The sequence below is a fragment of the Triturus cristatus genome, chromosome 11, assembly GCF_964204655.1.
Source record: "Triturus cristatus chromosome 11, aTriCri1.1, whole genome shotgun sequence".
Classification (NCBI taxonomy): Eukaryota; Metazoa; Chordata; class Amphibia; order Caudata; family Salamandridae; genus Triturus; species Triturus cristatus.
In genome coordinates this window covers 1,064,624,994-1,064,650,661 of record NC_140594.1, presented here as the reverse complement: position 1 = coordinate 1,064,650,661, position 25,668 = coordinate 1,064,624,994, and the positions used below count along the sequence as shown (strand labels likewise).

The 25,668-nt window shown below is 46.9% G+C and overlaps 2 protein-coding genes across 2 annotated transcripts in view; one reads left to right on the top strand and one right to left on the bottom strand.

Moving 5' to 3' along the window:
* ACTL6A (actin like 6A) overlaps nucleotides 1-5,719 on the top strand; it is a 171,607-nt gene extending 165,888 nt beyond the window's left edge. The window contains exon 14 of the mRNA XM_085635392.1: nucleotides 5,406-5,719. Within this exon, the coding sequence (XP_085491518.1) occupies nucleotides 5,406-5,486 (81 nt within the window). The 3' untranslated portion in view covers nucleotides 5,487-5,719. The remainder of the gene's footprint in view (nucleotides 1-5,405) is intronic.
* An 8,382-nt stretch (nucleotides 5,720-14,101) lies between these two features.
* MRPL47 (mitochondrial ribosomal protein L47) overlaps nucleotides 14,102-25,668 on the bottom strand; it is a 50,430-nt gene continuing 38,863 nt past the window's right edge. The window contains exons 6-7 of the mRNA XM_085635389.1: nucleotides 19,171-19,266; nucleotides 14,102-14,543 (exon numbers count right to left, since the gene is read on the bottom strand). Of these exons, the coding sequence (XP_085491515.1) occupies nucleotides 14,432-14,543; nucleotides 19,171-19,266 (208 nt within the window). The 3' untranslated portion in view covers nucleotides 14,102-14,431. The remainder of the gene's footprint in view (nucleotides 14,544-19,170; nucleotides 19,267-25,668) is intronic.

Below are 25,668 nucleotides of genomic sequence, written 5' to 3'. Positions count from 1 at the left end.
TTCAGCCTCTATCCCGGGTTTCGGTCAGGTTGGTGCTGCGGCTTCTGGGTCTGATGGCCTCCTGCATCCTGTTAGTGCATCACGCCAGGTGGCTTATGCGGTCTCTGCAGTGGGATCTGAAGTTTCAGTGGGCCCAGCATCGGGGCAATCTGTCCGACCATGTCTTCATCTCGGAGGGCACTGCAAAGCAGTTGCAGTGGTGGCTCACGGACCGCGATTGGGTCAGCGGCAGATCCCTCTCCCTACCCTAACTGGAGCACGTAGTAGTGACAGATGAGTCCCTCCTGGGATGGGGGGGCCACATGGGGAAGGCAGAGATCAGAGGACTCTGGTCTCCAGCGGAGTCTCGGCTCCATATCAACCTTTTTGGAGTTGAGAGCGATCCGACTTGCACTTAAGGCATTCCTTCCCGTTGTCCGGGGAAGTGTGGTGCAGGTGTTCACGGACAACACCACCGCCATGTGGTATTGCAACAAACGGGGTGGGGTCGTGGACCCTTTGTCAGGAGGCTCTGCGCCTCTGGACATGGCTGGAATATCAGGGCATCACCCTGGTGGTTTAACATCTGGCGGGCTCTCTGAACGCCAGAGCAGACGAACTCAGCCGCCGGTGCATGATGGATCACGAATGGCGTCTAAACTTGGACGTGGCGCAAGGCCTCTTTCGGCAGTGGGGAGAGCCTTGGTTAGATCTATTCGCCACCGAAGAGAACGCGCAATGTCAGCAGTTCTGCTCGTTGGAGTTCCCAAGGCGTCACTCGCTCGGGGACGCCTTTCGTCACAAGTGGAGTTGCGATCTGTTGTACGCCCTTCCGCCTATACTACTTCTGCCCAGAGTGCTGAAGAAGATCCGGCGCGACCGGGCCCAAGTCATCTTGGTGGCTCCGGATTGGGCACGAAGGTACTGGTATCCCGAGCTACTCAGTCTGTCAGTCGATCCCCCCCGATACGACTGCCTCTTCATGAGGACCTTCTGTCGCAGCAGCAGGGAACGGTACTCCACCCGAACCTGTCCATTCTCCACCTCCATGCGTGGAGATTGAGCGGCGACAGTTGATGCCATTTGACTTGCCTCCTGAAGTCTGGGATATGATTCTGGCAGCCAGGCGTCCCTCCACAAAATCGGTATACGCCTGCAGGTGGAACAAATTTGTGGCATGGTGCACAGCAAAGGCTGTGGATCCCCGTTCCGCCCCTCTTTCTGAGGTTCTCCTCTTTCTTCTTTCCATGGCCCAGCAGGGCTCTGGTCTGAGCACTCTTAAAGGTTATCTTTCAGCTATTTCTGCTTTCTTACGGCTTCCTGATCAGCCTTCTCTTTTCAAATCCCCTTTTGTTTCTCGCTTCTTCAAAGGCATTACTCACATGTTTCCTCCTGTCCCTTTCGTAATGCCTCAGTGGGATTTGAACCTGGTCTTGACATATTTGATGTACGCTCCCTTTGAGCCTCTTCATAATTGTCCCCTTCGTCTTCTGACTCTTAAGACTGCTTTCCTGGTAGCCATCACCTCGGCTAGACGGGTGAGTGAGCTCCAGGCTCTATCTTCTAAGCCTCCTTTTCTTTCTGTCCATCCGGACAAGGTTGTCCTCCGGACTCGTCCTTCCTTTCTTCTGAAAGTGGTGACTGCCTTTCACATCGGGCAGGCTGACACGTTGCCCACCTTCTTTCCACCTCCTTCGAAGGAGGAAGAGAGGCTCCACCGTCTGGACCCAAAACGGGCGCTGTCCTTTTATTTGGACCGCACCAAACAGTTCCGGGTGGACGACCAACTCTTTGTTGGCTACGTGGGTGCTAAGAAGGGGCGGGCGGTACACAAGCGAACCATCTCGTGGTGGGTCGTATTGTGTATAAATGCTTGTTACTTCTTGGCTAAAAAGGATCCTCCTGTAGGGCTTAGGGCCCATTCCACCCGGGTTACAGCGCCGACTACTGCCCTGGGCCGAGGAGTCCCCTTGCAGGACATCTGTCAGGCAGCAACGTGGGCCTTGCTGCACACGTTTGCCAAGCATTATTGCCTGGACAGCCAAGTCCGGAGAGACGGCTTCTTTGGCCATTCTGTTCTTCAGGACTTTCTGGTGTGATCTTGGTTCGCAGACCCACCACCGGGGTTGGCATTGCTGGGGTATCTATTCTAAGGTGAGGAATCTAACTAACGTGTTTCTTTCAGATGAACAAGTTACTTACCTTCTGTAACGATGTATCTGTAAGAAACATTAGTTAGTTAGATTCCTCACCGACCCACCCATCCTCCCCGTTCTGCGAACCGACATCTAGGGTTAAGGTTATCCTTTTCGGGGCCCTAGACTTTTTGGCACCAGTGTCTGGCTCTGCGTTCCTGGCGCAGAAAGCTGTGTACAAGAACTGACGTCCACGCGCGAGGGCGGTGTCTAAGTATTCCGGCGCACGACGACTGCTGCGGAGCCGCAGATGACGCCTAGCGACGTGCAAGGGGTATTGCTGACAAAATCTTTCCGGATACAGCCTGACGCCTGGGGATATTCTAAGGTGCGGAATCTAACTAACTAATGGTTCTTACAGATACATTGTTACCGAAGGTAAGTAACTTGTCCTTTAGGCTCATGCTGTTATGTAGCCTTTTGTAGTATTGAAAGTCAAAGAAGGAATATGGGGACAATAGTATGGCCTGTTCTGTCTTTAGAGCAGGTTTCTCCAACGAGTAGCTCATGAGCTACTGGAAGCTCTCCAGCTACCTGTGAGTAACTCGCCTGTGTGCAGCCCAGCCTACTGAAATATCCTTTTGCTGAAGGACCGATTGGACAAGAACGCCCATGACAGCAAGGAGCTCTTCAACATCGTCAAGGAATTCTCCAACCCCAGCACCGGCCACAACGACATCGCCCCCTCACAGGACCTTTGCGACTCCCTCGCCTCGTACTTCCACCGCAAGGTCGCCGACATCCATAGCAGTTTCGGCGCTCACCCCCTGCACCCGTCGATCGAACTCACGCACCCGACAGCCACCCTCCGGACATGGACCGAGGTGACCCCTGAAGATACTACTCGCATCATGAATACCATCCACTCCGGATCCCCGACCGACCCGTACCCCCACCACGTCTTCAACGAAGCGGCCCACACCATCGCACCCCATCTCCGAGACATCATCAACGCCTCCTTCAACACAGCAACCTTCCCGGAGTGCTGGAAGCACGCCGAACTCAGCGCCCTACTGAAGAAACCAACAGCGGACCCGACCGACCTCAAGAACTTCCGCCCCATCTCGCTCCTTCCCTTCCCGGCCAAAGTCATCGAAAAGATAGTCAACAAGCAACTGGCCGCCTTCCTCGAGACGCACGGATCCCTCGACCCATCACAGTTCGGATTCAGAACCAACCACAGCACCGAGACTGCCCTCATCGCAGCCACTGACGACATCCGAGCCCTGCTCGACAACGGTGAAACAGCAGCACTCATCCTCCTGGACCTCTCCGCGGCATTCGATACCGTCTGCCACCGCACCCTAGTACAACGCCTCCACAACACCGGCATCCAAGGGAAGGCCCTGGACTGGATCACCTCATACCTCTCCGGTAGAACACAGAGAGTACGCCTGCCTCCGTACCGCTCGGAGGCCACCACACTCATCTGCGGCGTCCCGCAAGGATCATCGCTCAGCCCCACGCTCTTCAACGTCTACATGAAACCTCTAGCGGCCATCGCTCGCAAACACAACCTGAACATCATCTCATACGCCGACGACACCCAGCTGATCCTCTCCCTCACCAGAGACCCCGACACCGCCAAAGCAAACCTCCACGAAGGGATGAAAGACGTCGCCGAATGGATGAACGACAGCCGCCTAAAGCTGAACACGGACAAGACAGAAGTCCTGATCCTGGGTCCATCACCCTCCGCGTGGGACGACTCCTGGTGGCCCCCGGCCCTAGGCACCGCACCCAAACCAACGGACCACGCACGCAACCTGGGCTTCATCCTGGACTCCACTCTTTCGATGACCAGACAAGTCAACGCCGTCTCCTCATCCTGTTTCCTCACACTCCGGATGCTCCGCAAGATCTTCCAATGGATTCCGACCGAGACGAGGAAGACTGTCACCCATGCCCTCGTCACCAGCAGACTGGACTATGGAAACACCCTCTACGCCGGAACGACAGCCAAGCTTCAGAAGAGACTCCAGCGCATCCAGAACGCCTCCGCCCGACTCATCCTGGACATCCCTCGACGCAGCCACATCTCGAGCCACCTTAGAGACCTGCACTGGCTCCCGGTCAACAAAAGGATCACGTTCAGAATCCTCACCCACGCACACAAATCCCTCCACGACCTGGGCCCAAGGTACCTCAACAACCGCCTGACCTTCTACACACCAACCCGCCAGCTACGATCCGCGGACCTCGCCGTCGTCCCCCGCTTCCAGAGAGACACCGCCGGAGGAAGATCCTTCTCCTACCAGGCGGCGAAAACATGGAACACCCTGCCGATCCACCTGCGACGTACCCGGGATCACCTCACCTTCAGGAAACAGCACAAGACCTGGCTGTTCGAGCAGTAGCAGACCCCTCTCCCCAAGCGCCTTGAGACCCGTCCGGGTGAGTAGTGCGCGATATAAATGCCTGATTGATTTTGCTTGATTGTATTAGTATATGTGTAGCAAAACTGAAACGCATGTATTCAAAATGGAAATGTGTGTATTTTCAGAAATTTCTTCAGAAGATGATGTTTGGGGAAAAATTGTTGAATTTGCAAAATATATTTAAAGCAGATATTTGGTTGATAACTCATAGAGCACGAGGGAAACTTATTGCTCATGTTATTACCTTGTATTGGCGGCATTGAAGCTATTGCTGATATGTATTACTCACATAGAGGTAATCCAAATTGATAAATCTTTGTTCACATTACTGCTGGCAGCCCTGCCTGATGCAATGAGGTGATCATTAATGAAAATTTTGCATGGGGTGGGCACAAGGGTAATCATGATTGATATGGTCATTATTACAACACTAGTAATATTAGTAGCTCTGGATGATTTTTATTGAACGTAAGTACCTCTTTATACACAAAAGGTTGGAGACTCCTGCTTTTGAGGATGTGTCTGCATTTGAGAAAGACCACTTTATACATCCCCTATTTATGTACATCCGGTTCTGAAGTGCATCTGGGATCCCTGCAAGCAGGCAAGATAATGCTCCATGTATGATTTTAGTGAAGGTACCGACTGTGCCAGTGTCAGATTACTACTAGGTGACATTTCCTTGTGTTTTTAATTAATTATATGTAATCGTGGTAATACTGCATGCACTAAGACTGTTTATATTCTGATGTAAGTTTATATTAAAATAAAATATTTTCTTGAATGCCCAGCTCATTTTCATAATAATCTGCCTAAACTAGAAAACATTGACTCACAAATATTATCTTTCTAGGGTACCTTTCAGCAGATGTGGATCTCAAAGCAGGAATATGAAGAGGGAGGAAAGCAATGTGTAGAGCGAAAATGTCCCTAAAAAGTGATTGGAAGCCCCACTGCCTTCGCCCAGCGCTTCTTTTTGAGACCGTGATGATCTTCTAGTTTTAGCAGACTCAGGAACACAATGAACTTTTTTGTAGGAAATGTGATTTTTGCAGAATTCAATTTCCATTGTAACATTCATATGAGCGTTACTTTGTATTGGAACCGAAAAGGGGTGCATGCCACTTCAACCACTGCAAAGCAATAAATCTTACTATCATTTTGGTACTTTTTTTGGTCATTGCCCACGTTTTTCTTCTATGGTGCCCAGTGACACCATATTTAATGGAGGCAATTCTTCCTGCTTTAAAGTGCCCTTTAGCAAAGTGAATGGAGCTTTACTTGTGTTGTTGTTTTCGAATGTTAGCTAGAAAATGAACTGTTATTTATAAGACCCGTCAGGATTTGTTTTTTTAATTGTATCTACCTCAGAATGTTGAAGAGTTCTGGTTCTCAACCAGAATGACCTATCCTCTGATTCACATACATCATTGAAGTGGTGTGATAAAATAGTTAAGCTACCCCCTTTGAAACACAGGAAAGTTGCCGTCATGTTTTTTCTTTTTTACATTTCAATACAATAATTTACCTGAAATATTTCGTCTGCCTCTTGAGTTAATAATCTTTGAAAGAAAATATTTTGCTGTTTTAAAATTTTATTTTAAAATGTCAGTATGTGATCACACCTCCGAAAATGTTATGGATCAGGTTTTCCTAGTTAGCTTTGTGTTTGAAATTGCCTGTATGCTAGTAGTTAATTGTTTTTTCAATTTGTGGTTTTGGCAGTGAAATCATTTACTTCATGTTGCATTACTAGAATTCTAGTATATAATAGAGACTTATAGATGCAGATTCCTTACCTTAGATTTATACCCAGGCTTCAGTCTAGATCGGGAATTTTTTTTGCACCAGTAGGTGGCGTACTAGTCCACATGGTAGCGTTGTCTGTGCCAGAAGTGGCATCCGCAGTGCCTATGTAGACGCCACCCCAGCGCACTGAAATCAGGTTTTTCCCCAGTGCCTATCAGTGCAGATCTGGAGAAGAGCTATCCAGACACTTTTTTGACTGACCTTTTACGACCTTTTGTCGTAGACTTCTTTGAGACATTGTTTCCTAGTGTGAGGTATGTTTGCAAGGAAGGCTGATTTTAGGCCATGTGTCGGCTGCCACCGGCAAATGTCGGTGATGGACATACACCTGCCTCTAGCTCAACTTCGCCAAGACCTTCATAGATTGTCGCGCCGTGCCATCACTGAGTGAGTGGTCCCTCAAGTTCCTTGTGCTGTAAAATGAATCGTGCTCTTGGTTTATTACAAGTTTTGTTTTGGGGAGACCCACCCACTTGTAGGTTAGTCTCATTTGCCAAGTGCAATATTGGGCTAATGTTCAAAGTAGGCTGACAGGAGGTCTGTTCACTCGCATGTAATCTGTTTAATATGTGCACCCTTTGGCATAAGTATCTTAACGCTACCATGTGAACGTTAAAAATACCACAAACGCTCAAATTCACTGTAACTAACGACCAGTCCTGGTCCTGGGAAGTACATCCTCTTCATGACTGCAGCCGATAAGTACTATAAGACAACCCGATTCCGAATTACTGGCCTTTGACCAGCTTTTGAATTTGAAGCAAACTCACTTTAGATAAGAAATCTCCAAATCCTACTTAGCACTGACCTATCCATCAAAAGTCTAATCAATGTGGTTGTCATGGTTGAGATCTGCTGCTGTCAACATACTATGACATTCTTCTACCTCTTGAAAGGGTGAAAATAAACAGGCCTGGTGAAGCCATGACGGGACTAGTACAACCTGAAATTTAGTGGTTCCCAAGCAGCTCACTAACAAGCTGCAACCATTACATATCCAGGCGGCTGGAATGTGCCGACCTACAAAAACTCTGACCAAGTAGAACCAGCCCATAACCGGCTTCTGCAGACATGAGGGCAGAGATTATAGATCTTCGCAGTGTACATAAAGTTTACTGAAGCCATTTCTGGGTTTTGTGTAGACCCACATCTTGCAATACCCTGCCTAGAACATATGCCCAGCACCTACACATCTGATCAGCCAACATGTTTGGAAGCAGCTGAAATACAGAGACTGGCCTTCAAATCAACGCCAAGAAGCAGAGGTAGCTCTGAGGAGTACTGGATTTGTATTTCTAAGCCTTGCACCGAATCAGATTGAACCGGATCATATCTCCGCAGAGTATAAACTGAATTCCTTGGCAATGAGCCACACTTTAAAACTTCTAATTTAACATCCTTACCCTATCGTTTTAAAACCATATGTCTGACAGTAATCGGTTTTTATCCTCGCATTCCCAAACATATCTGCTATATATAATAGGCCTGGGCGATGAAACCCTCTCTGTTTGCGGATTTTGTCATTGATACGTTCGCAATTGAGGAAAATCTAACACTAGACCAGCGACATTTCTTAACACTGGGGGTTGCGACTGATCGCATGGAGAAATCATCCATTCGCGTTGGAGCTGCCGCTCGAGTAGAACATGTACTTGAGCAGCAGAAAGAAGCAGCGCCCTCTTGCGCTGCGCATGGTGCCATTCATGCTGATTTTCCAGTGCGGGACAAAAACCCGGGGCTAAAAATCAGTGTGAACGGCGTGACCTAACTCACTCCCCCCGCTTGCATAACTCACACTAGCGCAACAGAGGCGAACTTCACCCAGGCCTAATATATACACAATATGATACAACTATGACGATATTAATGTCTACCAGATCCAAGAGGAAATCTAGGGTTGTATAACTGCTGGGCCAAGTTGGTACCATATGCAATGATTGCTCCAGATTATATCCATTAAAGTACATTTCAGAACTAGGCAAACATTGAATCATTTCCTTATTCACATTTTGTTAAAGGACCCAAAATTAAATTTTTTGTGTACATGGACACCTCCCACAAACTGTGAGCAAGACTCGTTCGACATAACACAGCACACACATTCAGCACAGTACCAAAGATCTGCCGAATGGTTGGTACTCTCACAACATCACACATCTTTAATCGTACACCCAACAGTACACTTAAGACAGAACTTTATTTACATATATATATTATATATAAAGCACATAGAATTGACTATCACCATACTCTTCACAGCACTACCAACAACATTCATCCAGTACAGCTGAAAGATGCTAATAATTGGCCATATTGAAGTGCTTTTATTCTTGGCACAATCTCGAAACAGTGTCAGCCATGGAGGGAGACCGATTAAAGACGTTCAGTTAGAAGAGGAATTTCATCTTGCCAAATCAGCACCTCATACACTTCAATATCTCTGCATAGCATTTACCAGTATAGGCTTTGACTGTCCCTTAAGATATTGAGAACAGCCCAGATATGCGTGAGGTGCATAAAAAGACAACTGGCCCCCTATTCATATGCAATGGAGCTGCAACAGTATACAGGAATTCTGAATAACTATGCTTGAGGAATTAACTGTCATGAGGGCAGACATGGTCAAAGTGCCTCAATGGTACCTAAATTGTGGTGGAGTTGACTGATGATAAATAGAACAGTAAGCATATAACACAAATTTTACACTAGATGATTGCGAATATTAAAACAAATTCAATAATCTAAAACCTTACTGTGCAATAAGATTTTCAGAAAACAAGGTTTGCATCAAGCCTCCATTGCACAATTTAACAGCAAAAGTAGTCTTTCCTATAATCAAAAACCCTTGAAATGTCCAAAGAATTACCATACAAGGTTTTCAAGTTCAAATGTTGCCAACAGCCTCTGTTGTTCATCTTCACAACAGACAACATGTGTTTGACTAAAACACATTTCCACTTTTTCAGTGTCAAATTTTCTCAGCATCAGTAGAAAAAGATCCCAGTCCCTACTGAATTCACAAAAGATACCTAACACCACACAGTGAGTGGATTCTAAAGAACAGTTCCCAAACAAGCTTACGATCTTCACAGCGATATCCACCTCAATCCAACTTCAAATGGAGCAAATATCTTATATCTCGCAGATCTTCAAACAGTCTATGATGAGGCTCAAGCAGAACAAAAGGGTACAACTGCAATTCATGCACAATGTTTACACGCCGGTTGTAAGGGTGTCTGTCCTAGCGGGTTTGAGTTTTTACAGGTCACTGACATTACTTTTCACCTGCAAAAACAACAATTGATGGACAGAATGCAGAACAATGTCATACATTCACCCCAGTACAGAGATCTGCCGGTCCTAGGATACTTGTTTCCGGTCCAGGGAGGACCTGGCTTGGCAGTTCAGGCAGAACTGTTCCCATGAGGCACAGGGTCAAGACTGATGTGCATATGGCAGGTCTAAACTGGGTTGGCACGGTGAGCAAAAGAATGATGGATTTAACCCAGATCTCCTGACTGGGGGTGAATGTTTTGATTTGTTCTGCATTCCGTCCATCAATTGTGTGTCTATTACTTTTCACCTGCCTTGGCTTTCTCACAAATACTCATGACATGAAACTACATTGTATGATTAAACTGTTTCATTCTCAATGTCCCATGCTACTCTTCTACTGCTGAAAATTGAAAACTTTGTGTTAATCTTTCCCTTTTAAGCACAATCAAAATGATAGCCCCTCACCCGTTTCTTCACTTTTTCAGAACATACTCTCACTACGTTCCCAGCCAATTATTTTGAGCTGCTGCTGGAGACTACAATCAGGATTGTCTGGCCTGCAAAAAAACTGTATCCATAACACAAGCAGACTGCCGAGTAGGGATTTTGGTGCCTTATGCCTTTTTTCAGGGGAGCTGTGTTTGGAGGCAGCATCCCACATGCAGCCCTTTCAGGGCCATTGCTGTCCTCCGTCACAATACACAGCATCGCTATTATCTCTTACAATTTAGCCACCCATGATTTTTAAAGCAAGTTAAGTTGATGATGCTTTAAGCATGTGCACATATCTACTTTTAGTGCGATATTCCATCTTTTAACTGAAATACTCAATACAATGTTCTCCAAATTCTTAATATAATGGCACAGTGAGATTTCTTCAATTGGAACATGTTAGAATTCAACTCCGTTAAGTCACTTGGAGAATTTAAACATGGTTCCGACACATGGGCTCAAGTACTTGAATCGTGGAAATCTTCGCTTCTCGATTTTGGGCGTCGGGGAGTGTGACACTACATAGGAAAACATTGAAGATTGGGGCATTGGCTTCAGAGATGTGAACAAACATTAAAGTTGAAGTAAAAGCGGAGGCGTTATCTGGAGCTAGTGCACTGCCCCTCTAAAGGGAAGAATGCAGGGTTTTTTTCCATTCTGGAGGCTGCAATATTCTCTTCTTAACCTGCTTCGACAGAAGCTTAAATTCTCAAGCACGTGCAATTTCAGGGAAATCTGAAGCAGAGTTTACGTGCTTACTGGCAACATGTCAGGTAACAGAGGAAAACGCTTAAAAAAAAAAAACACAAAAAAACTTTCCTGTGTCTGTTTAGGTTTATATTAGTTTATTAATAAATCTAAGCATTGGACCATGGTCACAAAAATCAAGCCACAGTTTGTGATACATTGCAGTCTAACGCGCCAGACAGTAATAAGCTGCATCCATTCTGTTAGTCCTTCACCAAATGGCACCGGATTAATGAAACCCTGTAAGTTCACCAGTACCCACTGAAGGGAGAAAAGAGAGCTAGAGCACTAGAATAACAAAAGATCAAGTTGAAACCACAACACCGTGATTTCAGACGCCCTCCGCTTGCAGAAGCACCTCTGGCCCATTTAGTATACAACCTGCACTCAAGCCCTGCCAGGACAATCGCTAGTCCCTTATCTAAACCAATTACAGAGTACTTCAAGATCCATAACCCACTGGTAGAGTATTAAGAAAAGCATTCGCGGAATTCACTTGGAGAACAAACTGGCCGCAATCCATAAGTGTCACTAGAAGACGTGCAGGAGCGCCCACTGACGTTAAGAGGCCTCTCTCAAGTAGTTGTTTTTTGATGAGAACCAAGGCTGTCTCCCTTGGGTGCGTATCGTTGCAGAGGTAGGGGGGAATTAAAAAAAAAAGGATGCCACTGAGATTACCGTGGCGCTAAAGGAGCAATTTCTGCCACAACCCTTTGCAAGTACCACTGGGGTTGCCGTGGCTGGACTGGTCTCTAAGTGCATGCCACGCACCTCTGATGCCCATAGGGCAAGATGAGGAGTTCACTGGTGACAATCTTGCCAGAGTTAGGACTTTCATCAACTCCATTGGGTCACCGTTGCTCCATCTCTCCCAAAGGGGCTCCGGTAGATTCTGCGTCCATTTAGGAGGAAGCTGCCTTTATACAAAATCGTTTTTGATACAATTGTCCAGAAGAGAGGCAATGCCAAAATGTTTTGTATGAAATGGAGCTTCTATCATACTTGGAAGGGTGTGACGCGAAAGCAAGGAATTTGGCGCATCTTTTTAATTATATTTTAAGATATTTCCATCTCACAGCCAAACATATGTCCTGTCACCATTGGATCCCTGGAATGTATTTAGCGCCATCATCAGTGACAGAAAGAGCATTCTGGTGCTTCAACATGTAAAAAATAATAATAACCACGCTGAAACTCCATAGGCGTTTACTACAAAAGGATTATGCTGTTTCAAATGAACCACTGAACAGCGGTAAGCTTTCCGATAAGGATGGCAATGCTGACATGTGCAGTTGCAGTCTCAGAAGATGAGAATGGGCATATTAATTGCATTAATTTTTTTCCTTCAAAGTAACCCAGACAAGCAGGTCACACTGGAGCAAATGAAATGGGCCAACAAAATGAACCTACCCCATACCTGCTGCCTCAAGTTTTAGCAGCAACAAGGACTACTCATTGGGACCTTTGTTGCATCAAGTGTGCTTACTACTGATGTCAAACTGCCCCCATATTTTTACACTCCGCCATTGGATCTTGTTACATTACTTTTGTAACATGTCCTTCACAAAGGTTGCGTGGAATGATCGATTAAAGAAAGCTTGGATATCACTTCTAATGGCGGCGAAAAGATGCATGTTTTGGAGATCCACTGAGCTCTCACTGGAGATCCTAGAGTGCAGAAGCTCACTCCTCCCAGGACACAACTTGTACTGCAGTGATTTGTGAAGTCCCAAGTATTAGAACACTTTAAAATTAAACAATCTGCTCGGCAAGTGTCGTTGTCCGCAATCAAATCACTACTTCTCAGTCGCAATACACAGCAACGCTATCATCTCTTAAAATACAACCACAAGCAAGTTAAGTTGATATTGCTTCAAGCTTGTTCACAGATCTAGAATGTTATCTACTCGTAATTAAATATCCCATCTATTATCAACAAAAAAAAAAAAAGAAAAACACCGGTACCGATTCCTTATATAATGGACACAGTGAGATATTAAAGGGAACACTTTAAGTTGGGAGCATCACAGAAGCGCCTCTTAAGCATTACAATTTCAGCTTCACCATCGGTCAATTCAAACAGCATTATTTTTTTTTTTTTACAAAAGATGAATTTAGTTTCGTTTGCACAGTTCTCTAGAATCTTGCACTGGAAAGACTTGCACTATTATTCAACACGTTGAGTAAAAATGCAAATATTGTCACACGTTTTACCAGTATCATGCCACAGTGGTCTTGTACCCCTTCAACAGAATGCAATATTGACCTAATGTGGAACTTCCAGGGAGCTGGTGTAAACTTTAGGTACCTCAAAAAAGAAAGCATTCGAAAATGGGATACCAATTAATGAGTGTGCTTTTATGCTTTCTCATAATGGATAAGAACAAAGGTCTCCCGAGAGCTCTGCTGAATACAATGGAGCAGCAACGTCCTATATAAGTGGGTATAAGCAGCAGCCTAATCCACAGCCTCTGCCTCGTCAGAATATGGGGACTCTACTGGGGAAAGGCAGAGGCTGTCCACCTAGGCACCCTCTCCCGTACCTGTGTCACTGAAGCCTCCGAAGTAGGGAAGGTAAATTCTGCTCTGCTTCTGGTTCTTCCTGGCTTGCCTGAATGAGAAAAATAGTATGACCGAGCCCATGGGGAACCAGAGGCCGGTTTGAGCCTTCTTTCACAGCTGTTCAGAGGTGTATGAGTAACAGCCATGGCCAGAATTGTTGAACATTGACAGCAAGAGCTGTGAAACAAAGACTTTGGAGCTGCAGGTATCAAACACCTCTGTCGCACGGGAGGCCTTTGATTTTAATTCGGACATTACTCCCTCATGGAGTGGAATGTTCTAAAAGCCTATAACATGCCACAGCTGGAATACTTCAATGAAACTAAAGGAGACATGGTGGAGTGGAATGTTCTAAAAGCCTTATAACATGCCACAGCTGGAATACTTCAATGAAACTAAAGGAGACATGGTGGAGTCTCTAGAATCCTTCATTCCTAGAGGATGTTAACCCACTTTGGGGTAACTGAACTAGTAAACGGTTTCTAAACAAACGGATTTAGCTTTCAATTAATCCTTTGGAGATCTAACACTTCCTCCAGGAATCGGAGGATATTCCAGTACCATTCAACTCTAAACCAGGCCCTTTCGACTATGATTAATTCAGCACAACCAGAAACACCACTGAAGCATCCTGCGGTCCCCACAGAAATCCTGAGCCATGAATCTGAGAAACTTTGTTTTATTGGATAGTGCTGGCAATAGAAACATTTGGATTCTGCTGATAAAAGCATACATATGTTCCTGTAAGTATTTACATAGTGGGAATTATGTGTATTTTCTACTGGAGAAAACACAAATCGGAGTACATCCCCGTCTCTACGTACATTACCAAATTCCTCAAGAACAGGAATATCATAAAATTACAGTCCGGCTTTGAAGAAATCAAATTACAGGATTTTAATATTCAAATACATTTCACAGAATATCAACTATATTCTGTTCATTCTCAATGTTCATGGCAAACGGATAGAAGATGCATTTATTTATTCCAGGTTAATTTTTGGAGTTGGCGAGATGTGGAAACTTTTTTTCCAAGGCAAGCTTTTCTTCCTTTTTTGCTCTTTCCTTCCTTGTTTTCATCCGTAATGTTTTTTCTATAGTTAATCTGAAACGGAGAAAAAACAGTCAGCATATATGGCGTCTTTTCTTTACACAGTCTGTTGCCTAGAATCGATCTCACAATGCCATGCCTTTTAATTTTTTGTTTTGTGTTCAAAACATTTTGTTGTTTTTATATAATGAAAAACAAAACAGCAAATGAGAGAGAAGAAAAAGATTCAACAGTTGCATAATGTATACAAAATGTAGTACTAACAGATACTGATGATAAAGGCATGAGATAACCATAAATCCAGTAAATAAGAAACAGAAGCATTTGTGCATCAAATAGGACTGGATGAAGTGAAACAAGCGGAACGGTCAGATGGACACCTTCCACGAATGTCCCAGTGTTAAAGTGGTGTTGTACATACAACATAACCAGTCTTATATCTAGCCACTCTCTTTTGGTGTGGTCAAAGTGTATAAAGCCTGTGAGCGTGCATTCACGATGTGTATGCTAGAATACATATTTGTAAGTCAAATACCTTTGCCTTGGCCAGTAGAAGATGCCTCATCTTCATCCAACTTAATTATCAAACAATTTTTACAAGTTATTAATGGTGCTACAACCGTGTAGAAACCTTAAGTGATCATCATCTTGGGGATTTAATCACCATCTAATGGTCCTCAAATTATAAAAGCCATGTGCTTTGTGAGGAAAAGGGAAGTAAGGTGAGGTTTTTTTTAATTAACTATCTAAAAATGGGTAAAGGATACGGATCCTGTGCTGAGGGGAGGGTGTTTTAAGATTTCAAGTGCTGAAGGTAAGAGTATGGAGGTGTCCTAGAACCAGCTACCCCTCTAATCATTTGTGAACTCTATGCCTCCGATACTGTACAAGACTCCGCTGCATTTTGGCTAATTTTACAATATACAAATCCATACATGACATCTAACTACTTAAGGCAACATCCTAATTTATGGCGTTAGTGTTTTTAAGGTAATTACCTGTTCTAAACTGTGGGAAAGGGAATTTCTGTTGCAGTACCCCCACTTTTTGTCTGGCTTTTGATGCAACTTTGACTGTAGAGAACTGGGTCCCTACTGTCCAGGTTCCCAGTGTTCCTTTCCTAAAACTGTACCACGATTGGCAGCTTCAGACCCCACCTGTCCCTAGTAAATGGTACCCTGGTACCTAGGGCAAGGGGAGTGAAGAGTGTCCCCTAGAGACCCTCACCAGGGCCATGCTGACTGCCATTACAGCCTAGATGCCTTGGTGCAGACAAAAACGACAAAAGTCGACATGGCACACTGCCTGTGTGCCATGCCCAAGCAACACTGCCCAGGGTATATGAAAGTCACCCCTCTAGCAGACCTTAAAAGCCTTAAGGCAGGGTGCACTATATCTCAGGTGTGGGCATCTGCATGAGCAGATATGCCCCTACAATATCTAAGTCTAGTCTTAAATATTGTAAGTGTCAATGAAACCATAGAGAGTACATGGGCTGGAAACACGACAACTCTCGTTGCCCTGCACCATGATTGGTTCACTGAACACCTAACAACTCTTCTCAATAAGCCCACACTGATGCCAGTGTGGGATGTATTGATACGTACCCAGCAGGCACCTCGGCAGTGCCCCCTGAAAACGTACCAACCCAGGTGTGGTCTCTGACTGGCTGTAGGAAGCCTGCCACCACCAGACATATTTTCTAAGCCAAGAGCTTATGCTCTCTTGAGGACAGAAAAAAAAGCACATCCTGGGCGGAGGTGTCACCCCACCTCCCCCCAGGATGAGCACAGTGCGTGAGTGGGGAGCTTCAAAGGCCTGGCCGCCTTTGTAATGCGGCCCCAGCTGGCAGCCCCCTTTAGACGGGAGAACCCGCATGAAAACCAATATAGAATAGGAGGGGTGCCGATGCCGATGCCGCCCCCCGCTTCGCCAACTCCACCCCTCAGGTACTGGATGAGAAGTTAAGTATTTTTCAGGGCTCACCATCTTGAAGATGGTGTGACTTATCCAATTAAGGCTATGCCCCCCTCCCACAGGAGGGAGGCATAATATTTGGTGTAGATACCTCTGGTAAGGAACCCATTGGTTACTACCTGTTACTCCCCTGTAACACCCCCCCTCCTAAATCTAGTGTTTAGGTGACTCCCTCAGACCCTGAAACAGAATCTTGACGACCTAAGAAGAGCTGGACACTACAGTGTCACACCAGCAGAGAAGACTGCAGGCACCAACGCACTTGGTCTCAACCCTACCATACTGTCTGCAGCCCTCAACAATCCGGCGCCAAAAAACAAACGGGACTGCCACTCAGAAACCTCCAAAGCCTTGGGAGGACTGCCTTTGACAAAGATGATGATCTCCTGTAGACAGCGGGCCTGGCCAGAAGAAACAAAATTTTAAAGAAAAGGAACTCAGCCCTGAGGAATCGCGAAACCGACTCTGGACCCACCTCTGCACACAGCCCGAGTTTAAGTGGCCCACAGGTCCTGCAAAGGTTTCCCAGCGCATCTGATCCAGGGTCCACCATGGGCTGACCTCTGCCGGGCTCTACCTTTATGCCTGCAGCCTGAAACCAAAAACTCCCCCTGAAGATGACCTGTCCGGTATGCAGTACCCGCCGCAAAAGGACACCCCTGCACTTGAAGCCCCTCTGCCTTGGGGAGCTTGACCAACAGTGTCCCTACGCCCCCTAGCATCAGAACTTACCTGGGCAGCTGTGGGTTTTCTTTGCGCAGTCTCCTGGCCTGCGCCTGCAGCCTCTTTCCAAAACCAGTCTCCCCATTGAAACTGCATTGGGCGCCCGATGCTGTGTTGGCACTCTGCACCCGGCCTCTGCCAAGGGTGTAAACTTGGTGCTGCCTTGTGGCCCCTCCTTGTACTTACCTTAACTCCATAAGATCGACCCTGGACTCCGCTTTACTCACATGTGGGCAGCGCATCTTCAATAACCCCCCCAGTCTCCACTGGTTAACATTGGGAGCCTGACTCCTAATTTGACCTCTGCATCTGGCTGCCCCGTGCCGCTGGTGGTGCATTGTTGGGACACCAATTTGAACATTGCCTGGTATTGACCTGAAGACTGGATCTGTAATTTGTGTACTTACCTGATAAACTGCATGCTTGTTTTCCTCCATAGGTTAACATCGCACAGCCAGAAAATTGCACAGTGTCCACTTTTAGAGTGTAAAGTATTTTTCCTGAAAAACGTACTAACCTTTTTGCGTACATCTTCTTCTTGAAATACATCTTGAAAGAAGCTTGTTTTTCTAAAATTGGTGTATATCTCCTTTTTGAGTTGTGTGTCATTTATTAGTCACTGTGTGCATAACAAATGTCTTACACTCCTCTGTGTTAGGCCTAAGGCCGCTTGCCCGCACTACCACAAATAGAGCACTTTGGGTTTACATTGAGCTCTGTACACATCTGGGGGAATCTCTGAACTCTGTGCACGATATAACCACGTAGTGGTATACCATATACGGAGCCAGCTTCTTACATTAACACCACATACGAAGTCTGGATCAGCTTTTAAAACTACTATGCATACATTTCTTCCAAGCCTTCGGACATAACAATAGGCTGATCTCTAAAATGCTTAGTATGTTACATGAAATTGCACTGGGAGACCATTGCCACCAGGAGTCTTCCATTTGCACAAGGTGTAAGGGACATCCCTAATTTACAGCGTTTGGTGCATTTTGGAAACATTTTACATTGTTTATCACCTAATGCTTATTTACATGGGTTCAGTGTTTGTGCCCTTCTGCACATTGAGTCTGCATACAGTGTAGTATCTGAGCCATTTTTATTTGTCTTGCTTTTCTGCTTTAACATCATTCCCTATATGACATTTTGACTCGACCTATAACAGGAAGAGCTCGTAAAAATATTTTTGCTTAAGCCTTCTAAAGCTTCGGCAATGTTGCACATAGAAGAAATTTTACAGACTATTAGCAACACAATTATTGACCTAGGATACATCACCTAATAATCTGATCATTCACCAATTTCACATGACAGACGCAAACCATCACAATGAGTACTCAATTTCCCAAGGCTTCACCATGGCAACACCACCTCCATATGCCTAGTAGGTTTTGCACAACAGGAACCATAAAAATAGAGAATAGTATAGCTAGAACATTATTATACAAACTCAGTGGCTACGTCAAAACCTGTTATCACATTTGTCTGACTTTCTGTTACAGCTCAAATCCAATTTAATGTAATTTATAGAACTCACAAGACTATCTGCCAAAGGGGTCCTACATGTCTTACATTTGCTCCATAGCCCATTGAAAACTTTTGAGATTAGTGACTGCCAATTGGCATACTGTTCCCGGATTCAGGAAAAGGTGCTTTGGTGGCCAAAGTTTTGTTGAGTAAGCACGTCATAGGCAGAATGCTCTACACGAATATCCAAATACACCAAAGACTTAGCTCTTTCAGCCAAGACTCCAAATCTACATTAACTTGCCTCTACCTTCCCCTTCTTAATCCACTTCAGAACCATTATGCAACTTATCTCACACACTCTCAAGTAACCTTCTGCCAGGATACAGTGTCTACAAATTACCGTTACATAATTAGATACCCCAAACATGAAACAAGACACCCAGAAATGTAATCCATCAAAGTGAGACTATCATTCCATCACAAAGTTTTCCACAGAACTTACCTTGTGAAACGGTCCACATATGGTAAAGCAAAGAATTGTCTTTGCCTGTATCTTCTGTTAAGGAACCACGGTATTGGCCATTCACTGAATTTGTACCTGTAAATCAGCAGACATTTGGCGTTAATGTTCTTCCATCCTTGACATTACATCTTAGTGAGATTTTAACTCCAGACAACGAATTCTCACCCTACAGAAAGAGAACTACACAAGGAGGCAGGGCTCTCGCTTTGTGGTCCCTCTATGATACAAAACATGAAGTTACTAAATGTCATATACACTCTTCATTTTCAATTACCCACATTAACAGGTGGATCAGATAGGCATGGCATCTTTGCCTACCACAAGACCTACCTGGTGCTGTCATAAACCTTGCACCGACTGACCATGCATGGGTAAATATCAACTCAAACAGTGGACTGGAGGTTGCACTACAGATAGAACATTAATGAAAGCACAGTAACTAAACTGTAGGTAAGCTGTGAAATGTCCCAGAGGTTAGTGGCCAAGCTGACCACTTCCCAAAAATGTCCTGTATTTTAGGCGTTTATTCATAGTCACCAGGATACAAAGCCCATGTTACTATTACATAAAGTCAGAAGCAGGGAACCATCTTATTTAATCATGTTTAAATAAAGATACAGAGCTTGTTATGGGATGTGGATTGCTTTTTATTTTTTAATTTATGGAGTGAGGTCCTGGATAAAAATCCCAATAGTCTATTCGCAGCAGATCAGAATTACATAAATCTAAAGCCTGGAGAATCGTGTTCAGAGCCAGGTGTTACATCCATTGTGCAGGACATGGTGTCTTTTCTGTGTTTACCAACTGTCTAGTTCTATTTTTAAGTTGGTGGGCGTTTATATAACATGTTTTCTATTATATGTGTACGGTATGTTTGATGTAAAATGATTTTCAAAAACTGTAGCAATAGTATTAAATATATAGATCGAGTAGGTACACAAGAGGGGTCTCTCTGGGTTTGAAAGTATTGATTACATTGCATACAGTGGGGCTATACTGGTGTCGGCAAATTGAAATTACCGGTAATGGGATGTGCTTAAATGTGGCACTGCTTGAGAATCGCTTGTAAAGGGGTCTCAACAAGCACTGGGCTTCCTTTTTCCAGTAAGGGTAATATCTGTGCCACCTCTTAGAATGGCTCCAGAAAGCTTGCAAAAGCCACATTCCTTCAAAGCAGAATTTTAAAAACTGTTTCTTTTAACGGGTTTACATTTACAGATTGCATGCAAAAAATCTCCACCTGCTATAGTCCTTAAAATCCTGCATCACAAATTGACGTTCAATGAAATGTTTACCTACTTTTTCATATCTTATTTACTGTAAATGCACCTCAGCTTGCTGCCTACATCTTCTGTATATACGCTGCTCTAAATGAGCAAGTTACTTACCTTCGGTAACGATATATCTGTAAGAAACATAGGTTAGTTATAGATTCCTTACCTTAGAATTACCCCCAGGCGTCAGACTGGATCCGGAAAGTTTGTCAGCAGTACCCCTGCGCGTCGGAAGGTGGCGTTGGTCGACTCCGGGTCCGTTGTCGTGGTTGCCGTGATGACATCGCGGTAGCTACATACACGCCGCCCTCGTGCGCGGACGTCAGTTCTGTACACGACTTTCCACACCAGAAGTGCAGAGCCATGCAAGACACTGACCACTGGTGCACAAAACTAGCGCCCTGAAAGGATGACCTTAACCCAAGAATCAGTTCGCAGAACGGGGAGGATGGGTGGGGCGGTAAGGAATCTATAACTAACCTATGTTTCTTACAGATATATCGTTAACGAAGGTAAGTAACTTGTTCATCTGAAAGAAACAGTTAGTTATAGATTCCTTACCTTAGAATAGATACCCCAGAAATACCAACCCCAGACGTTGGTCTGCGAACCAAGTTCACACCAGAAAGTCCTGGAGAACAGAACGGTTAAAGAAGCCGTCTCTTCGGACTAGGCTGTCCAGGCAGTAAAGTCTTGTAAACGTGTGCAACGATGCCCACGTAGCTGCCTGACGGATGTCATTTAGGTGGACTCCTCATCCAAAAGCAGTAGTAGCTGCAGTCGCCCTGGTGGAATGGGCACGCAGCCCACTGGAGGCTCCTTTTTAGACAAAGAATAGCAGGCCTTGATGCACAGAATGACCCACCTGGCGATGGTCCGTTTGTGCACGGCCCAACCTTTCTTAGCGCCCACTTAACCAACAAAGAGCTGGTTGTCCACCCGGAATTGTTTTGTGCGATCCAAGTAGAAAGAAAGCGCACGTTTTGCATCCAGACGGTGGAGCCTCTCTTCTTCTTTCGAAAGAGGCGGAAAGAAGGTGGGCAAAGTGATGGTTTGGCCAATGTGGAAAGAAGTAACCACCTTGGGAAGAAAGGAAGTTCTAGTTCTGAGGATGACCTTGTCCGGATGGACAGCCAGAAAAGGAGGTTTGGAAGACAGCTTGTAGCTCACTCACCCTGCATGCAGAGGTGATGGCCACCAGAAAAGCAGTTTTCAAAGTGAGAAGTCTTAGAGGACAGTTATGTAATGGCTCAAAGGGAGCACACATAAGATATGTCAGAACCAAGTTCAAGTCCCACTGGGGCATTACGAAGGGAACAGGAGGAAAAAGAGGAGTAATGCCCTTAAGAAATCTATCAACAACAAGGACTTGAAAAGAGAAGGCTTATCAGGGAGCCTGAGAAAAGCTGAAATGGCCGAGAAGTAGCCCTTAAGAGTGCCCAGAGCAGAGCCCTGCTGGGCCAAAGAAAGGAGGATCAGAGAACCTCAGAAAGAGGATCCACAGTCTTTGCTGTGGACCATACCACAAACTTATTCCATCTGCTGGCGTATACCGTCTTAGTGGAGGGACGCATGGCTGCCAAGATTACATCACAGACTTCGGGAGGCAGGTCAAACGACGTCAACTGCGCCGCTCAATCTCCACGCAAGGAGGTGGAGGCTGGACAGGTTCGGGTGGAGGACCGTCCCCTGCTGCTGCGACAGACGATCCTCCTGAAGAGGCAGTCTGATTGGAGGATCGATGGCCATGTTGAGCAGCTCGGAATACCAAACTTTGTGCCCAATCCGGAGCCACGAGAATGACTTGGGCCGGTCGCGCTTGATCTTCTTTAGCACTCCGGGCATAAGTGGTATAGGCAGAAAGACTTATAGAAGACCGCAGCTCCACTCGCGAAGAAAAACGTCACCTAGCGAGTGCCGCCTTGGAAATTCCAAAGTGCAGAATTGCTGACATTGCGCGTTCTCTTCAGCAGTGAATAGATCTAACCAAGGCTCTCCTCGCTGCTGAAAGAGACCTTGCACCACCTCTGAGTGAAGATGCCATTCGTGATCCATCATGCAGCTGAGTTCGTCCACCCTGGCGTTCAGTGAACCTGCCAGGTGTTGAAACACCGGGGATATGCCCTGATGTTCCAGCCATGTCTAGAGGCAGAGGGCCTCCTGACAGGGTTCACGACCGCCCCCGCCTTGTTTGGTGCAGTACCACATGGCGGTGGTGTTGTCCGTGAACACCTGCACTACTCTTCCCGGACAGAGGGAAGGAAGGCTTTTAGTGCAAGACGGATCGCCACTGCAGAGCCCGCATATGCCACCTGGCATGATCTACCAGCCAGATGCAGGAGGCCATGAGGCCCAGCAGCCTCACGGTCAAACCTGGGCAAGAGGCTGAAAGATCGTAATCATAACCCTAATATCCCAGACTCGCTGTTCAGGAGGATAAACCCGAAACTGCGTCGTGTCAAGAACTACTTCGATGAAGAGAAGCTTCTGAGAGGGGGTCAGGTGTGACTTCGGCACGTTGATGGAGAACCCCAGCGAATGCAGGAGGTCGGCTGTAGTCTAGAGGTGGGAGACGACAGCCTGAGGCGAGCCTGCCTTCAACAGCCAGTCGGCGAGATAGGGTAAGGCTGGAACCCCTGATCTGCGCAGATGAGCTGCGACCACCGCCGTCACTTTCGTGAACACCTGAGGGGAGCTGGTAAGGCCAAAAGGGAGCACTGTAAACTGAAAGTGCTCGTGGCCTACCGTGAACCGCAGGTAACGCCGATGGGCCAGCAGGACGGGGATGTGAAAGTAAGCGTCCTGCAAGTCCAACGCTACATTCCAGTCTCCATGGTCTAGGACAGTCAAGACCTGAGCGAGCGTCAACATTTTGAACTTCTCCTTCCGGAGGAAGCGGTTGACGTTCCGGAGATCCAAGATAGGATGTAGGCCCTCTTGGGAACCAGAAAGTAGTGGGAAAAGCAACCACAACCTACTTCTGGGGAAGGAACACGCTCGATGGCACCCTTGGGCAAGAGTGCCGAAACTTCCTGTTTGAGAAGGGCCAGGTGATCCTCCAACATGCGATGGTACTGAGGTGGCATGGAGGGAGGGGTAGTCTCGAAGGGGAGGGAGTAGCCTCTTTGGACTATTTGCAAAACCCACCTGTCCGACGTGATGGTGCTCCAGTGGGGAGGTGATGGTGGATCCTGCCGCCCACTGGCGTTTGTGGCCCTGAAAGGTCGGACTAGGAAGGCTTGGAGGCTGCTGCAGAGGGGGCTGTGGTGGACTGGCCTGCTCACTGGCCGCCAGAACCACGCTGGTGGTTCCCATGTCCCCGGCTGTGCTGGGGCTGAACAGCTTGCGCCGGCCTGTGGCCCTGGGTGGAACGTAGTGGGGCACCCCTTCCGTATCCACGAAAGGGGCAAAAGGCAGACTGCGCAGCGGACCCAAGTACCTAGCCGTAGCCCGAGATTCCTTAAAGCGCTCTAGCGCGTTGTCTGCCTTGTCGCCGAAAAGGCAACGGCCATCAAAGGGCATAAGTGTGGATTGGACATCCCTGGGAAAAACCAGTCAAACGCAACCAGGCATAGCGTCGAATGGCTACTGCCATTAAAATTGCCCTGCCAAGTGCGTCGCCGGTATCCAGCACACAGCAGATGGAAAACTTTGCTGCGTCTCTCCCCTCAGCAACTGCACGGGAGAGTATGGCCCGGGCCTCCTCCGGGCACTGAGGCAGCACCTTCGCCACTGTGTTCCACACAGAATGGGTGTAACAGCCCAACAGACATGCAGTGTTTACCGAACGCAGTCCCAAGCTGGTGGAAGAAAACATTTTCTTCCTACGGTGGTCCAGCTTTTTAGATTCCCTTTCCGGTGGTGCGGTAGGAAAGGCGTCTTTGGAAGTAGAGGCTTGAACCACCAAGCTCTCAGGGGTGGGGTGTTGGAAGAGGAAAGTGGGGTTGCCCGGGGCTGGGAGGTGGTGTCGGGCAATCATCTTGTCCACAGGAGCCCCTGTGTTGGGCCTGGACCACGTGCCCAAAAGGATATCCGTAAGGGCTTCATTAAACGGCAGCAGGGGCTCCGAAGAGCTTGTTGTCAGCTGAAGCACCTCTGTCAGGAGGTTAGTCTTGACTGCCACCGTAGTAAGCTCGAGGTGGAGAGCCTTGGCCACCCTACGCACCACCACTGCGTATGACGCTCCCTTCTCCGTAGCCATGGTAGGAGGAGACAACATGCCTAGGTCTGGGGAGGTATCCAGACCACTGGCATCCCCCAGTTCCTTTCTCCAGTCCGGATCGTACTCCAACTGGTCTGTCAAAGGGTTCCCAGACCCCATCCTTACCCTTCTCTGGCTGCCAAACTGGCTGAAAATGGCCAGGGGGGGAACACAGGGACAAAATTACGAATCTGAGCCGGATCCGGCATCAGCCGACGCCGGTCCGACTCCGTATCCACGTCGGGTTGGAAGCCGCGGTCGACGCTGTCTGGGCCGTCGAGGCCAGAACTGCCGACGTCGAAAGCCTAGGGCCCCCAACCGAGTCCGCGGGGCCCAAAGGTGCGCCGGCGGAGTAGGGCTGCCCAAAGATGGCGTCCATCGCTTCATAAAATTGACGAAGCTGGGCAGGGGTTGCTCCCAGTCAGCCCGGAGTCAACCCTAAGGGCTCCGCACGCGGAGCCGTGGAAGAGGCACCACCTGCGTCAAGTCGGCTGACAGACATGGGCAAGTTGAAGAGCGACGATGCTTCTTCAACTTCTTCTTATGCTTAGCCTTACCCAACCCAGAGTGCGAAGACTTTGAAGAGGAGTGATGGTGACTCCGCGATCGGCCCCTCGGCCTCCCACGTGACCGGGACCTTGCGCGATGCGGAGCCAACTGCCGGGCCTCGAGGAGCTTTCGGGACCGCTCCTGCAAAGACTTCGGGCCATGGTTCGAAAGTCGGAGCACGACTTGGGGTCATGGTTGCGCTCCAGGCAGAAGAGGCACACGCGGTGCAGAACCGTCACCGACATGAGTCTAGTACAGGAACCGCAGGCCTTGAAACCGGACCGAAGACAAAAACAAAGTCGACAAAGGTCGCAAAAAACTCAGTCAAAAAGTGACTGGGGGTGCCGCTCTCTCCGGGTTTGCGCTTTCTGGCGCGGAAAAAGAAAGAACTGACGTCTGCGTGCGTGGGCGGCGTCTATGTAGCTACCGCAACGTCATCCCGGCAACCACAAC